The sequence below is a fragment of the Hippocampus bargibanti genome, linkage group LG12 (genome assembly GCF_051943395.1).
Source record: "Hippocampus bargibanti isolate YZ-2025 linkage group LG12, ASM5194339v1, whole genome shotgun sequence".
NCBI lineage: Eukaryota > Metazoa > Chordata > Actinopteri > Syngnathiformes > Syngnathidae > Hippocampus > Hippocampus bargibanti.
The window spans coordinates 18,299,231-18,315,000 of NC_142745.1; the positions used below are offsets into that span (position 1 = coordinate 18,299,231).

Here is a 15,770-nt window from a genome sequence, read left to right on the forward strand (position 1 = left end):
TTTTTTTCTTTTTTTTTCTCAGGTGTAGCAAATGAATAAATTTGAATTCCGATTAAGAGTTTTGGTGCTAACTACCGGTATACATTCAGAGTTGAATATATATATATATATATATATATATATATATATATATATATATACACCCCACCCACTCCACACACATATTTTATGACAATTACAATTTAAGATATTTTATTATATATATATATAATTTTTTTTTATTATAGATATTATTATAGATAGGTATTTTGTTATACATCTATTTTTTAACTATAAATATATTTTTTATTATTTATATATTATGTATTTATATATATTATATACTGTATATATTTTATTATTTTAGCTTTTTATTATTATCAATATTTTATTACTATTATTATTATATTATTATTTTAGTATTATTGTTGACAAAAACAAAGTCATTTTTTTTTTTAATATGGGAGGGGGGATTTTTTTTCTCGCCCTCCTTTCCTCACATTCTCCACGACTCCTTTGCATGAGCAGTCGTTGGCCTCCCACTTGTGAATGGAGGGAGGGTCTCGGTTTCTGAATCATCTCAGTTTCCTTCCGTTAATGTTTTTTTTCATTTTGGATTCACTCAATGTCACTCTTCCGGTAATTTCTCCCTTTTAATCACGCGACAGATCTTGGGAAAATTGCCCGCGCGCATATGTGTATGTGGATGTCTCTGCCGCTGTCAGTCTGCAGCTGCGCAAGAATTTTGAAAGTTTGAACGTTTATTTATGGCAGGCACCTGGAGAGTGCCGCACCTTTGTGAAATTCATAAGCGGCAGCTATTTTTGGCATCCTCAGAATGTCCCCGACACCCTCGTATTTCTCGGTTGATTACAGCTGGTCTTGTTGTTGCCCTTTTCTGCGATCAGAACGATGCCGGTGTCACTCGTGGACTATCTTTCAACGATAATATAGATTTGTTCTCGTAGAAATGTTCTGGATTCATCCTGTTGATAGCAGAAAGCACTTTATGGCAGTGTTACAAATGGCATCTTGTGTTTGCATCAAAGGGGAATGATACAGAATCAGAATCAGAAAGCCTTTAATAGTCCCACAATAGGGAAATTTGCAGTCCACAGCAGCAATTTAAAGGGAGTGTGGAGGGGGTGAAAATATAAAAAAAACACAATCTGTACATCGTGCAAATATAAGAATATAAGAAAAGCATATTGATATATGTAATCATCACAAGGTGGCTGTGCTATTTACATTACAAGAGTCCACAGTTTTTTCAATCTCGTGTTTATTAAGAAAAGTGACCAGGACCCATTTTTTAAAAGTGATTCCTTTCGATAGCGTCACATTTTTTTGGCAGTTTTTAAACGGTTGCCGTTCCATTGATCGATAGGTTAAGAAGTGTATGACCTCTCTCGCTGCTCATGTGGTGCTTCGGTCATAAATCGGGAATCAAAAGGGGAGCTTGTCATCGGCCGCTGCTCACAGCCAGATGTTTTGCTCCAAATTAAATGTAAAAGGGAGAAAAATGAATTTTGAGAGTTCTCCGTGTCATTCTTCATCATGTCACACGTGCGTTCACATAGCTGCCATTCAAAGCGTCGCAGTGTCATTCACATGTGCAAGAAGACACCCTGTTTGTTCGCATTTGTGACAAGAATGTGGGCGTCGTTCATGAAATGCATATCAATGATATGCACTTCACATGGTGTTTAACATTCGCATGTAAAAAAAAAAAAAAACAGAGCGCCTGCTTGACCTTCAGAATAACTCATAAAAATTAGTGGTGCCAAGAGAAAAAAAGACCTTGTAAGAAAATGACTGTGAAATTAGAGAATTACAAAGAGGCAGTTGGGGGACGGGGTTGGGTTGTATGCAGATGACCGTGCAAGCCATGTGCAAAACTCAAGTTACAGAGGGGGGATTCATCTCGCTGTCTCGTTTCAGGGGGCAAAAAAAGGAATCTGTGATTTGTGTTCGGAAACCGACGAAATATTCTGAATGGTAGTACAGTAAAGTCTCGTTATATCGATATTCAAGGGAGTCCGAAAAAACATCGATATAACCGGGACTATCAATATATCCGACTCTGTTTGCATGTAATTTTCTCTGTGCGTGCATAGAAATAGTATCGATATAACCGGGACTATCGATATATCCGATATCGATATAACGAGACTTTACTGTGTCTTGTTTCCAGTCACATTTGAGTGACCTTGTCTGTCACATCTTAGCTGGCTTGACATTTAAATGGAAATCGTTTCTAGATGGCAAATACGATCATGTACACTTAAAAATAAATAAATAAAAATAAAATAAAATTACTTCATGCCAATGTCAAGGAAATTCCTTTTTCCTCGCGATATGGGAGCAATTAAGACACGGCGACAACTGCGGGGCCTTTTGAGTGTCACAACAAATCAGTAGCATTGAAGAGCCGCACCCTCGCACCTTTCAAGAGTTAGTTCCGCCTGGCTCCTCCTCCGGCCTCTTCATATTGTCACCAGAATAGATCGATGTTGACAGCAGATGAAAATCTTCTCACACGGCACGTCCTTCCTGCCATGGCGTCCTCAAGTATGTCGTCTTTGAGAAGATTTCCGAAATGGTAAAAGCTTTGCCGAAGCATCATGGGTGGTGGGGGCGCGGATCATTCTCTGCGGCCTGTGCACGTGTAGCTGAAAGCGGTTAGCCTTGCACTCTGCGGGAATGCACCGTCACGGCCTGTCATCTTCTTTACTTTCCTTTTTTTGTCCTTCGTGGGGCGAAGTGGCAAAATATTGTTGTCGAGGAGTGTTAGAATGACACCCCGCAGAAGCGAAGGACCGTTTAATTTCGGGGGTGGGGTCCATAGGTTTGAATGGCCGTGTCTCATTTTTGTACATTTTGCAATGGGGGGGTCAACTCAGCATCCTGCAGAAAATAACTCAGTCTTTTTTTTTTCAGGTTTCAGCGTCAGTGGCTATGATGACACCTCAAGTGATAACGCCTCAGCAGATGCAGCAGATTCTTCAGCAGCAAGTCCTGAGCCCTCAGCAGCTCCAGGTTCTTCTTCAGCAGCAGCAGGCCCTCATGTTACAGCAGGTACAAAGAAATCAACAAATGAATACGTAAATAAACAGACAAATAAATAAACAACTATAAATGAATAAATAACTACATAAACAAATAAATGGCTAGATAAATACATAAATATATAAATAAATAAATACATACATCAACAAATAAAGTAAATAAATAAATAAATAGACCGACAAATAAATAACACAAATAAATAAATGGATAGATAAATTGTTAAATAAATACATCAACAAATACATAAATAAATAAACAAATAAACAAACAAATAAAATAAATAAATACAAAAAGTAATAAATAAATGGCTATATAAGTGAATACATATATAAATAAATACAAGAAAAAAATAAATATATAAATAAATAAATAAACAAATAGATAACACAAATAAATAACACAAATCAATAAACGGATACATTCTTAAATACATCAATAAATACATTAACAAACACATAAATAAATAAATGGATAGATAAATTGTTAAATAAATACACACATTAACAAATAAATAAACAAATAAATAAATAAATAAATTGTTAAATAAATACATAAATGCACACATTAACCAATAAATAAATAAATACATTCAAAAATAAATAATAAATAAATAAATAAATGGCTAGATAAATAGATATATATATAAATAAAAGAATATATAAATAAATACATCAACAAATAAAGTAAATAAATAAATAGACAGACAAATAAATAACACAAATAAATAAATGGATAGATACATTGTTACATAAATACATCAACAAATACATAAATAAATAAACAAATAAACAAACAAATAAATACATAAATACAAAAAGTAATAAATAAATGGCTATATAAGTAAATACATATATAAATCAATACAAGAATAAATAAATAAATAAATAAACAGACAAATATATAAACATATAAATAACACAAATAAATAACACAAATAAATAAACGGATAAATTGTTAAATAAATATATCAATAAACACATTAACAAACACATAAATAAATAAATTGATAGATACATTGTTAAATAAATACATAAATGCACACATTAATAAATAAATAAATAAATACATTCAAGAAATAATAAATAAATAAATGGCTAGATAAATAAATACATAAACAAGTAAAGTAAATAAATGAATAGACAGACAAATAAATACATAAAATAAATAAATGGATAGATAAACTGTTATATAAATACATCTATAAATACATTAATAAACACATGAACAAATAAAGAAATAAATAAATGGATAGATAAATTAGTTGTTAAATGATTACATAAACAAACACATAAAGGAATAAACAAACCAATGAATAAACAGTAAATAAATACATACATACATACATACATACATACATACATACATACATACATACATACATACATACATACATACATACATACATACATACATTCATTCAAAAAGTAAGAAATACATAAATGGCTGGATAAACACATCCATATATAAATAAATACATAAATAAATAGACAGACAAATACATAAATAACACAAATAAATAAATGGTTAGATAAATTGTTCAATAAATACATCAATAAACACATTAACAAACACATAAATAAATAAATAAATAAATAAATAAATAAATAAATAAATAAATAAATACATACATAAATACATACATACCCAGTTCCGTGGAACTGCAATTCTCCCAATTTTCTGCAATAAAGAAATCTAATCACATCATCTTACTGTGTTTGTGTTTTTTTGGTTGTTTGTTTTGTTGTGGTTTTTGCAGCAGCAACTCCAAGATTTCTACAAGAAGCAGCAGGAACAGCTCCACCTTCAGCTCCTCCAGCAGCATGGAGGCAGCAAGCAGAATAAAGAGGTAGACTGACGACAACACTCGTTGACCAGACAAACCTATCAACCTTCGGACTGCATTTAAAGCGTGGAATGGGGGAGGGGGAGGATGAGGAGGAGATTAGAATATGGGTTTAGGATGTCAAACTTTCTGTAACCCCCCCACCCCCAAACCAATATTTTCCTTCCCTTTGATTCTATCTAACCCAATGCACGACACAACAAAGACACGAGCGCTCCTGAGAGTCGTGTGCAGGACAAAATGAAAGGCAGGGCTGGAGGTGGGGGTACAGGGGGTGAAGGGGGGAGTGTAAGGACATAGCCCATATAAATCTGAGAGGCTTTTCTTGGTAATTAACATGGAAATGGCAGCGGATGAGAAGGCATGTAATTGTGAGATATCAGTGCAGCGAGCGCTCCCAGCTTTGTTGTCTGCATTGAGGTTTTTACCCCCTCCCCACCCTCCCATCATTTTCGTTTGCACTCTTCTGTTCTCTGCCGCCAGTACATGGGGGCACGCTCGTGGGCAGCGGCAGTTTATTGCGTGCTAATGATTGGCAGATACGAGCATCGGCGCGGACAAAGCAAAACGACGGCGCGGTCAGAAAAAGTTCAAAGACAATCGGGGTATTTTCACCCGTCCCCATCCAGTTGAGTGTTTGCGAGAGGAAAAAGGGAGCCCGCGTTAAAAGCGCCGCATATGCGCGTACGCGCGGGCGGGCCCGGCGTGCCGTCAAAGCTTGCGGCTTCAAAGTCAAAAAGCTCCCTAATTAATGAAGCGCGGGCTTCAGTTTTGGACAAGTCGCGGCGTGACGCGACCATAAATCAACATGACAGCACGGCTCCTCGGCCTCAGATAAGGCCTGTCACAAAGTCGCATCTGATGTAAACATACAAGAGGAGCGAGCGAGACAAAAAAAGAAAAAAAAAAGGGGGGGGGGGGTGTAGAGGCGCCAAAGAGGGCCAATTGATCAGTTGAATGGAGCACCAGAATAGAAGACGGCACAAAAAAAAAACTTTTGAAGCATATAATGCGTGATCAGAGGAAATAGATGCGACCCCGTGAGGCTTTTCTCCCCCCACTTCTTTTTCTTCTTCTCCAGTGGCATTTCTAGAATCCATCAAAAGACAAGAATGATGCCGTGACTCCCCGGAGGTTGGCAGACAATAAGCCCCCTGTTGTTGCTTTGTGGCCCCCTCTGTTTTATTTTAAAGACGTGAACATTTGGTGTTTCAGAAAGCTCTTTAACTTTAGATTTGAAGCTTTCACAATAAAGGGCTGCCACCGCCGCTCTTTATCATTTGTCGGGGTCTATATTTTTCTGCCACTTCTTGTTAACCTCTTATTTGGTCTGTTTCTTCTGGTGTTTTTTTCATTTGTTTTTTTATATGTCTGCACGCTGGGAGTGCGCCGGAGCCCCACCCCCACCAACTCCCGCCCCCTCAAGGTCCCAGAAGTTAAACATGCAACGAGGAGAAAGAGTTTAATTAATTTGCAATACTCAAAAGCCAACTTGTACTTATTAAGAATTTTTATATAGGGCGCCCCCTCCCCACCCGTCACACTATTCTTTGCATCCGAAGTAGCAGAGGATGTACCAGTAAAGGAAGCTAAGAAAACTTCTCTCATGCTGCCGCCCCACTTTCAATTCGCTGTATGGATTGTAGAAAAATCGACAGACTATCCGAATCCCTGAACGGCATCTTTGTCATGTCATATTTGTCGCATTTTTGGGACCCGGTGGCACTTTTCATTTGTGGCTCCTGTTCCTGACTAACTCTGGGGTGTCAAACTCATTTTTTTTGCCACAGACAGCATTGTACAGGCTGACCCAAAAAGATGCATACCTATGGAAATTTCAATTGTGTGGCTTTGAATAAAAAGCTATTTATTTACAATTACTCCCAGACATTATTCAGTTTATGCAAGACCAGTCACCAGAGTTTCGGCTATTTCTGTCCACTTTTAGTCAATTTATGGTTTTCACAAGATGTGTTCCAAATGTCCATCATTTCATTGCAAGCAAACCTGTACTCGTCTGACAAAGTTGTCAATCACTTTTACACACTCCTCTTTCGGGAGGGTGACCCAAAAAGATGCATTCTACTGAGTCCTGCACTGCAGCAATGTTTTCTCCCCAGGGCCGTTATGAATTTGAGCAAGCCATGAGAATGTTTCATCCCCTCCACATATGACATTGAGAGCTCACAAAAAAATTAAGAAATAAACAGTTTTCTAATTTGAGGTCAAGAATAATAACTGTTATTGTGGTTTATATACTATTATATATAGTCTTATATACTATATTTATAGACTTCAGCAAGCATCCTGGAATATTGCAAGTTTAATTTGCTTTCATGGCCCGAATAAAATGATGTGGCGGGCCAGATTTGGCCCCCGGGTCTTGACTTCGACACCTGTGTTCTAAAACTAAGCAATGTTTTTAATTTTCCAACGTTTGCGTCGGAACTGAATGCGCCATTCGGCCTTTTAATCGGGTTTTTATGATTGTAACAAAACAAAATCGAAATCACAGTTGCATTTCAATTAATTGCGCAGCCCCTGCCAGTCAAAAAAATAATATCAAGTGTAAAGAGGTTGAAGAGGATTATTCGAGAGATTTTCCATGATTCAATTCCAGAAATGCATTCAAAGTATTTTCTTTTTGTTCCTCTGCTGTGGTCACCTTAGCAACGTTGTACATGGAAAAACCAGCTTTGAGGATGCACACTGACAGTTGGGCTGCCTTTTAAAAAAGAGTTTGCCTGTGTTTTCAGCATCAGTTGTCGGCGCAGCAGTTGGCCTTCCAGCAGCAGCTCCTCCAGGTCCAGCAGGTCCAGCAGCAACATCTGCTCAATCTTCAACGCCAAGGGCTGCTCACTATTCAGCCCGGACAAACGGGCCACCCGCTGCAGTCGCTCGCGCAGGGTCAGTACCGCTTTGCACGACAATGGATTGAATTAGCATCCACTTGTGATTAAGGAAAAAAAATGGGTTGGTGTATTGGTTTTGTGTGCGTTTGTGTGTGTGTGTGTGTGCGTGTGTGTGTGTGTGTGTGTGTGTGTGTGTGTGTGTGTGTGTGTGTGTGTGTGTGTGTGTGTGTGCGCGTGTGTGTGCGTGCGTGCGTGTGTGGAGCAAGTGTCATCATCACCTATGATGGACAGCTAGTAGTGTGTGTGTATATGTGTGGTGGTCCAATGGTTAGCATGTTGTTGCCGTAGGTTTGATCCCCTATGGTGGGGGGGTTGATTAAAAATATATATATATACACACACAGTGGTACCTCGGTTCTCGACCATAATTCGTTCCAGGACCCTGTTCGAAAAGCGATTTTTTTCGAACACCGAAACTGCCTCTTTGCTCCTGTCACTTGCGAGTTGACAGCGGGGGGGCTGCCTCTCCCGGCCGTTCTCCACCCGCTGTTATTCTCTAATCACGGACACGGGGCATTTATACGGTTCGCGATCACCTCGCCAATGCCGGATGATTGACTCAACTCGCCACCGTACCTGGACTCTTCCTTCGATGCGCGAGTGTATCCGTCCGAAGTATTTTCCCTGCGTCCCGTAAATTTATGTCATCTTCCGGGATTGTATAATTTTGCACCCTCGTGTGCCATTTGCTTTTTGCCATAGTAAGCGGGTCGGATCACCCCCTGCCTTCTTACTCGCTGTGTTTTCTTTTATTTGTGAATAAACATCCTGCTTGGTTAGTACCTGTCTGTTTTGGGATCCCAAACATTCCACTACGTTCCGACGAGTCATCTGAAGTCACTCTCGCTCGGAACGTGACAGCGGATGACTCGGCTGCAGGATGTTCTTTTCTCTTAAAATATCTATCCAATGACACTTGCTCTCACTCCCACAGCAACATCACTAGATTTCACAGCCTCCTTATTCTTTAATATCATACTGATCGTAGATTTCGCCATGCTGTATTCCCTCGCCAGATCAGACACTCGCACACCTCCTTCATATTTTGCAATTATTTCTTTCTTAAATGCACTACTTTTCTTTTGTCACTTACTTTCTTTGGAGGCATGATGAGGGGCTAAAACTCTTCGTACACCTATATTAAACGCTAGAGCAAAACGCAGCACGTCCGCTAGCGATAACAGTTGGTCACGAACAGAGCGATACACCCGTGTGCCGCTCAGCCCCCCCACCCTCGCGTACGCACTCACGCGTTCGGACACCGATTGATGTTCGAACGCCGAAGCAAGAATATCTCGAATATTTTGTTCGAACACCGATTTGTTCCAACAGTGAGGCGTTCGAGAACGGAGGTATCACTGTGTGTGTGTATATATATATATATATATATATATATATATATATATATATATATATATATATATATATATATATATATATATAAACATCCTGCTTGGTTAGTACGTGTCTGTTTTGGGATCCCAAACATTCTACTACGTTCCGACGAGAGTCATCTGCCGTCACTCTTGCTCGGAACGTGACAGCTTCGGATGACTCGGCTACAGGATGTTCTTTTCTCTTAAAATATCTATCCAATGACACTTGCTCTCACTCCCACAGCAACATGACTAGATTTGATAGCCTCCTTATTCTTTAATATCGTACTGATCATAGTTTTCGCCATGCTGTATTCCCTCGCCAGATCAGACACTCGCACACCTCCTTCATATTTATGTATAAGTACATGTACATGTACATGTATATGTATATGTATATGTATATGTATATGTATATGTATATGTATATTCACACTGCCCGTGCCCCCACCATTGGCAAAATGGAGATGGGTGTATTTATCATTCATCGAGTTGTGAGTATGTTTGCTTGTCCGGGAGCCGGTACGGCTGTTAGGCCAACAAGTTTGTGTCTTTATTTATTCTTTTTTTGCTATTTGTTAAGGAGCGGTCGCCTCGTGACAAAAGACACTGTCGTAAGGCTTTTCCGAACCTGACATTCACTATTCATTCCCAGCGAAGACAAACAGTTTTGAAATAACAAGATAAGGGTGATTAAAAACAGGAGGGTTCAGAGGTGCTTAGGTAATAGGCACACACAAACACGTTTGTACAGTGCTGTTATTGTTTGGACTGTGTATGGAATCACTCATCCGCTCGCAGGCAATTGCCACGGGCGCGGGTGTGGAGCCTGGCGTGTTGAGTGTGCTTTGCCCAATTGCTTTGTGTCAGATGTCTGGCAAACAAACACACACCCTTTGAGTAAAGCGTTATGCGGCTGATATGGCCAGATACTGTACTTTCGCAACAGTCCCATCCTGTTTAGACTGTGTCATCATCAAATGCTACGCACACTTGGCAGCCGTGCAGGTGTGGGCGTGTATTTTGATTGTACAGTCAAACATGTTTTTTTGAAACGTGTTTGAAAACCGATTTGGTCAAAAACCGAAACATTTCCCATTATAATCAATGTAATCAACGTCACCTTTTTTATTGTGATTGAACAATACGAACACACCTACTCCCAATGGAAAGCTACACGAGTATAATGCGCCGTTCACAATGAGACGTGAAACAAGGAAGTGACGTATAAGAAAGCAGAGATAAGTTGAGTGATGGATTTAAATGCACTCAGTTTAGCCCAGTACCCATTTTCGGTTGTAAACAGAAGTATAAAAAAATAATTACATTGAATTTTTGGTTGAAAACCAAGTTGGACGATAACCGAGACGTTTGAAAACCGAGGTTTGACTATATTTCAAATTCCTGGCTTTTACATATCCTTATTTCATTGCCAGATGCCAGACATGCCAGACACGTGCAAAAATGTGTCCACTCCAGTGCCAGGGTTTTCGTCATTGTCACTGGAATTCCAGGACCCACAGAATATTGAGTTTTAGGACGTCATAAACATTCAATGCAGCGTAAGAAACCTGAGACTCTCTTCTTTCATAGAAAAAAAGAGTTAATTCTTAAATTATATGGGTCTGGAGTTATATGAGCTTGAAATGAGGGTGGCTGTCCAAAATACAATGCAATACATACATATTGGTTTATGTAGCGCTTCAACAACAGCAGAAGCTAGGAACAAAGCGCTTACATGGAAAAAAGGGAAATGCTGCCCCTTGTGGAAGGCAAAAAAACATTGCCAGAACTCATGGCCAGCGCTTTATCGGCACCCAAACAATAAAAAACAAAACCCAAACAAATTAGGGAATGGCACTCTACGTCATATTTTCAATTTCCGTATAAATTTTTGAATGGCAATGAATGAGTTAAAAATAATTGCCAAGCCTGTCTTAATGCTCTACCCATGCAAAGCGGTGTCGCTATTTTTTGCTCCTTTCACATCGCATTTCCAATTTCCGCTATTCTTCCTGTTAATTACAAAATAAGTCGTCTCTATTGTCCAAGGAGAATTCGTTTTTGTACTGTCTCAACCGTTTGTCCTGGTAATTCATCGATGCTAGGCTCCGCACCTCTGACAGCCGCTACACGGCTTAGGTCGTTTCGGCTTCCCTCGTTTGTCTTCCCATTCAACACGTTTTCTGCTTGAGTGTTTGAAGTTATTGATGACCTTTCCGTTTTTCCACATCGCTTAACTCTTTTGTGCATCAGTGAGCCCAGCCTACGGTGCCGTGGTCTCATTTACGATTTGCGCATCGCGTTGAGCGCCGCATCCTCGCCAGTGATGACTTGATCCGTTCTATCTGAGGTCCAGTGATCATAGATTCAAACTCAGGCGTAGTAAATTGGCACGACTGTCTTACTCCTCTTTTGCTCATTTGAACACCTCGTTGTTAATACAATGAATTTGTCTGGCTTTTTGTTTTTGATCAGTTCCGTTCATTGGTCCAAAGTTTTGAAACCCAAATTCTAAATTCTAATTCTGAAGCCCAATGTCTCGGAGTGATTGTCTCTGAACCAATGTCGATTGTTTAATGTAATGTAATGTAATGTAATTTTATTTTATTTTATTTTATTTTATTTTATTTATTTTATTTCATTTTTCGTCTTGGTTCGGTTTTATTTTATTTTATTTTATTTTATTTTATTTTATTTTATGGGAGGAGGTCAGGAGATTATGCAGCCAAATGCCAAACATTATAAAATGTCATTGAAAGAGACATCAAGTACAAATATTTGCTTTTCTCTTTCTCGTTGCTGGCAATGTAATAAATGTGTGCCGGAGATGATTAAAAGGCTTTAGATTACGCGAGCAGTCACCAATGTTATTGAGTACAGTTGTACAAATTGTCTAATCCGAGGCATGTATAGTTCTCAAATTGTTAAAAAGACATCAATACTAACTCGGTTAGTTCATTCATTCATTCATTCATTCATTCATTTATTTTCTAATCTGCTTTCTGTTGGGTCCAAAAATTCACTTTAATTGAGCGCTTGGCCAGTTTATGAATAATTTGGGATTTAGCTCAACACAACAAATATAACAACAACAAAATAAGGACAAAACAGAGTTAGAGCTTTTGTTATTGAGTGTAATGTGTTTTGGATGACTTCGATGCATAATCAGTTTCCGAAAACAAATGGGAGTAATTATTCTAAGATGATATAATTAATGCTTTCCAGTTGGCTGTTGAAATTTTGCGTTAGCTTGTTAGATAACAAAATGGAGTCCGAGACGATTTGGGATTGAATCCTTTGTATTGTCATTTTTTGCATTGCCGTCAATTCTTTTGACGTTAATGTTCAAAGTCCTGGAAGCAGTTAGACGATATCTGTAATAAATTATAGCAATTTGCTCAGGAGGATAAAAGCCCCTCCCTCTGCACGCGCACCCAACCTCTATCCGCCACCACATGCTCACACGTTTTCACACACATGTCCTCTTGACCCGATAAGAGAGTTGCCGGTTGTTGTTGGTTTTTTTTTGCACCCATGTGGCTACAGCCTCGAGGACGGGTTTTCATTTAAATGCAAAGCGCGCACACGGCCCCCGCACGCTTTGGCGAAAATGGCCGCCATGCCCCTTTGAGGTTGCGCCATTGCCGAGCCACATCATTAAAGTTTGTCTCGGAGAGCCCAGTGGGATGGTGACAAGACAAATTTGCCGCTAATATGAAAGCAACGAATGTGGCTAGCCACAAAGCGGCTACAGAACAGCGCAGCGTCCGGGACCTGTCAGTGATTGATCCATCCGGTTGTAGGTTAGCGGTAATAGTTCCCGCGGCGAGAAGAGGGACATTTTTCAGGCCTTGGGGTGCATATCAGCGGGTCGGTGATTACTGCAACATAAACAGGGGTGCAGTCAGGTCCCAGCCTGACGGAACAATAAACTAATAGCAATGTCACTGCCCCCCCCACCCCCATCCCCCCCCATCCCCGCCCCATGACACCGACACTGTAAGCGAGGAGTAACGGCCCGCTTTAAAAAGTCTCGAGCACTTGGGGCCATTTTTTATTTCCGGGATGATGGCCTGCAACTGATGTCATTATGAACCTTAAATCAACTTTCTGGTTGCTCGAACATGGTCACCTGTGTATGGGGGGGACGTTGGGGGGGGGGGGGGGGTGACAAGGACGCGGGGAGGTTGAAGTGCCCGGCCCGTCCATCTCTGTGCCGGAGCGACCTGCCGGGCTCAAATTGCGTTGGGAGTCCAGTGATCAATCACGTGTCCCAACGACATACATTTTTTACGCGCTTGTCTGTGTTTCCTCCACAAAGTCGTGTTGAAAAATGAAAAGAGGAAAGATAAACCAATCCGCCATTTGAAAGGCGGGCAAACCTGCCGGACCGAGAAAAGGATTTTTTACGGATCAGTGTCGTTTTGTGCCGCCGTAATCAGATGGAGACATCTGCAAAAGCAACTCCATTGTTCAGCCATAAAGGATAAGGCGTGCGGAGAAATTTCCTTCATGGCGTTTTATTGTCAGTCGGCAGGGAGGGGGGGCGGGTTAAAATTACAGAGGTATAGGGGTATGAAGACGATGGCCATGTTTTTAACCTGGCTTTTAAGAGGATTGGCGCTCTAGGCCACAGGTGTCCCAGCCAAATCTGGCCCGCCACATCATTTTACTGGATTGGATTGGATTTAACTTTATTAGTCTCGCAGTGGAGAAATATACATTTCACAGCAGAAAAGTTATCAAAGGAAAATGAAAGGAAAGAAAGAAGTCGAAAAGAAAAGACAGGAGCTGCTGGAAAAGGAGCCACTCTCGCGGCGCCATCTTGAAGTCAAAAGAACAAATATTATTTGCCCCGCAAAAGCAAATGAAACTCGCGGAATTTCATGATGTTTGCTAAAGTCTGAAGAAAAAATTCAAATTGTCCCATGTCAACCACAATTGAATTCAAATTCAAAAAGCAGTAATTTGTTGTGTGCTCAATATGTAATGTGTAGAGCAGATTAAACATTCTAATGGCTCCTCCAAATTCATAACGGCCCCTGAGAGAAAACCGTAACGACAAAGTGGCCCGCGGCAAAAAAAAAAGTTTGACAACCTCGCTCTTTTGATGATTGCATCTGGGTCGCCAATAAAACTGAATACATATTCTCGCTTTTTCGCTGTTCATTTCCTGTTTGGGCTGCAGTTGGCGGAAGGCGCAATTTTGATTGGATGATACTGACCTAAGGTGGCCGTTGATCTTCAATGAGCAATTTTGATTGGATGGCTCCCGTTGATGTCGAAACAGGTAAACGTCCCTTTTTAAATAAGCCCGAGGAGTAAAAAAGGTGACAAGTATCGGACACTTCAGGTTGAAACAATACCATCAATGAAACAGTTGAATGTCAGTGGCACTTTGACAAGCCCCATGCTAACGTTAGCATCAGTATACTCTGCGAGAGACAGCAGAAAGCAAGCGTGCAAGCGAATGAGCCATGTGCAGGCTAGCTAGCAGTAACTTTGCGTATGGACCTGGCAACTTGACTTTCATTCCGATCGTTAGGCTGGATTTTTACCACTCATGAGGAACGGAAAACCATTCATGCTAATGGTGAGAACGATCACAAAGTTATTTTAAATAATACATTCTAAAATTTTGTTGAAAAGTGGCCGCGCTAGCATGTGTGCGTGATGTGTGTGTGTGTGTGCGTGCGTGTGTCTGGCTCTCACTGAAAAACATTTCTAAATATTTTACTTTTATGGCTCTATGAGTCAAAAAGGTTCCTGACCCCTGCTCTAGACTGACATCACTTGTTCCATTCGCACGCAGCACAACCGCTAAATGCAGCTTCACCTTGTTTACTTTGAACTCTGAGCTGCGGTAATTGGCCCAAGCGGGCAGATCACTGAGCCCGGCCGGGTTTGTACTTAATCGGTCAATGTAACAAACCATTCAGCGATTCACAGAGCCATGGCCAAATTTTAGAATCTATTGTCCAGCAGACTGGGGGCCGGTGAAACCTTTGTTCCCACTGTGTTAGCTCCCTTCGTCAGCCTCCTCCATCCTTTCATCCAAGTAAACAGTCGCGTCGGGGTCACCGGGACTGCGAGGCAATTGAGCCGGTATCGGTCAAGCACATCGGCTAAAAATACCCACTGTCACCGGGCACCGAATAGGGACGGAGGGGGGTGTGGGGGGGGGGGTGATTGGTCCCTCTGTCTAAGTGCGGGACACAAGCATCATCGGTGACCTTCTCAAAAAGACGATAAAAGGGAACAAGTTTTTCCTGGCGCTCTCTTTTTATGGCAGGAAAAGCTCAATGGGACATTTAGTTGGCGTCATTGTCCACGAACGAGATTTGCATGCTAAAGCACAAACGCCGCCCATTTTGCCCGTCATGGCCACGCACTCAGATTAGAACTCAGCAAGGGGAGGAAAACACACGCAAGCACGGGGAAGAAATATTGGAATGTAGAAAGATGCTCCTTGGAACGTGGAAAGGTTATTGATATGTCCTGCAATCATTTCCTGCTCTTTGATATGCAAACGATCTTGGGTGAATTTAGAGCAATCCTATCAGACTCATTTCACACTTCTTAGCCTTC

The 15,770-nt window shown here is 40.4% G+C and overlaps 1 protein-coding gene across 11 annotated transcripts in view; it reads left to right on the plus strand.

Annotated features, from left to right (window-relative positions):
* The window catches only part of foxp1b (forkhead box P1b), a 134,800-nt gene that overhangs the window by 90,213 nt on the left and 28,817 nt on the right, over positions 1-15,770 (plus strand). For all 11 annotated transcript variants that reach the window (XM_089010026.1, XM_089010027.1, XM_089010024.1 and 8 more), the window contains 3 exons: positions 2,920-3,057; positions 4,805-4,894; positions 7,648-7,798. In XM_089010026.1, the coding sequence (XP_088866152.1) occupies positions 2,920-3,057; positions 4,805-4,894; positions 7,648-7,798 (379 nt within the window). The remainder of the gene's footprint in view (positions 1-2,919; positions 3,058-4,804; positions 4,895-7,647; positions 7,799-15,770) is intronic.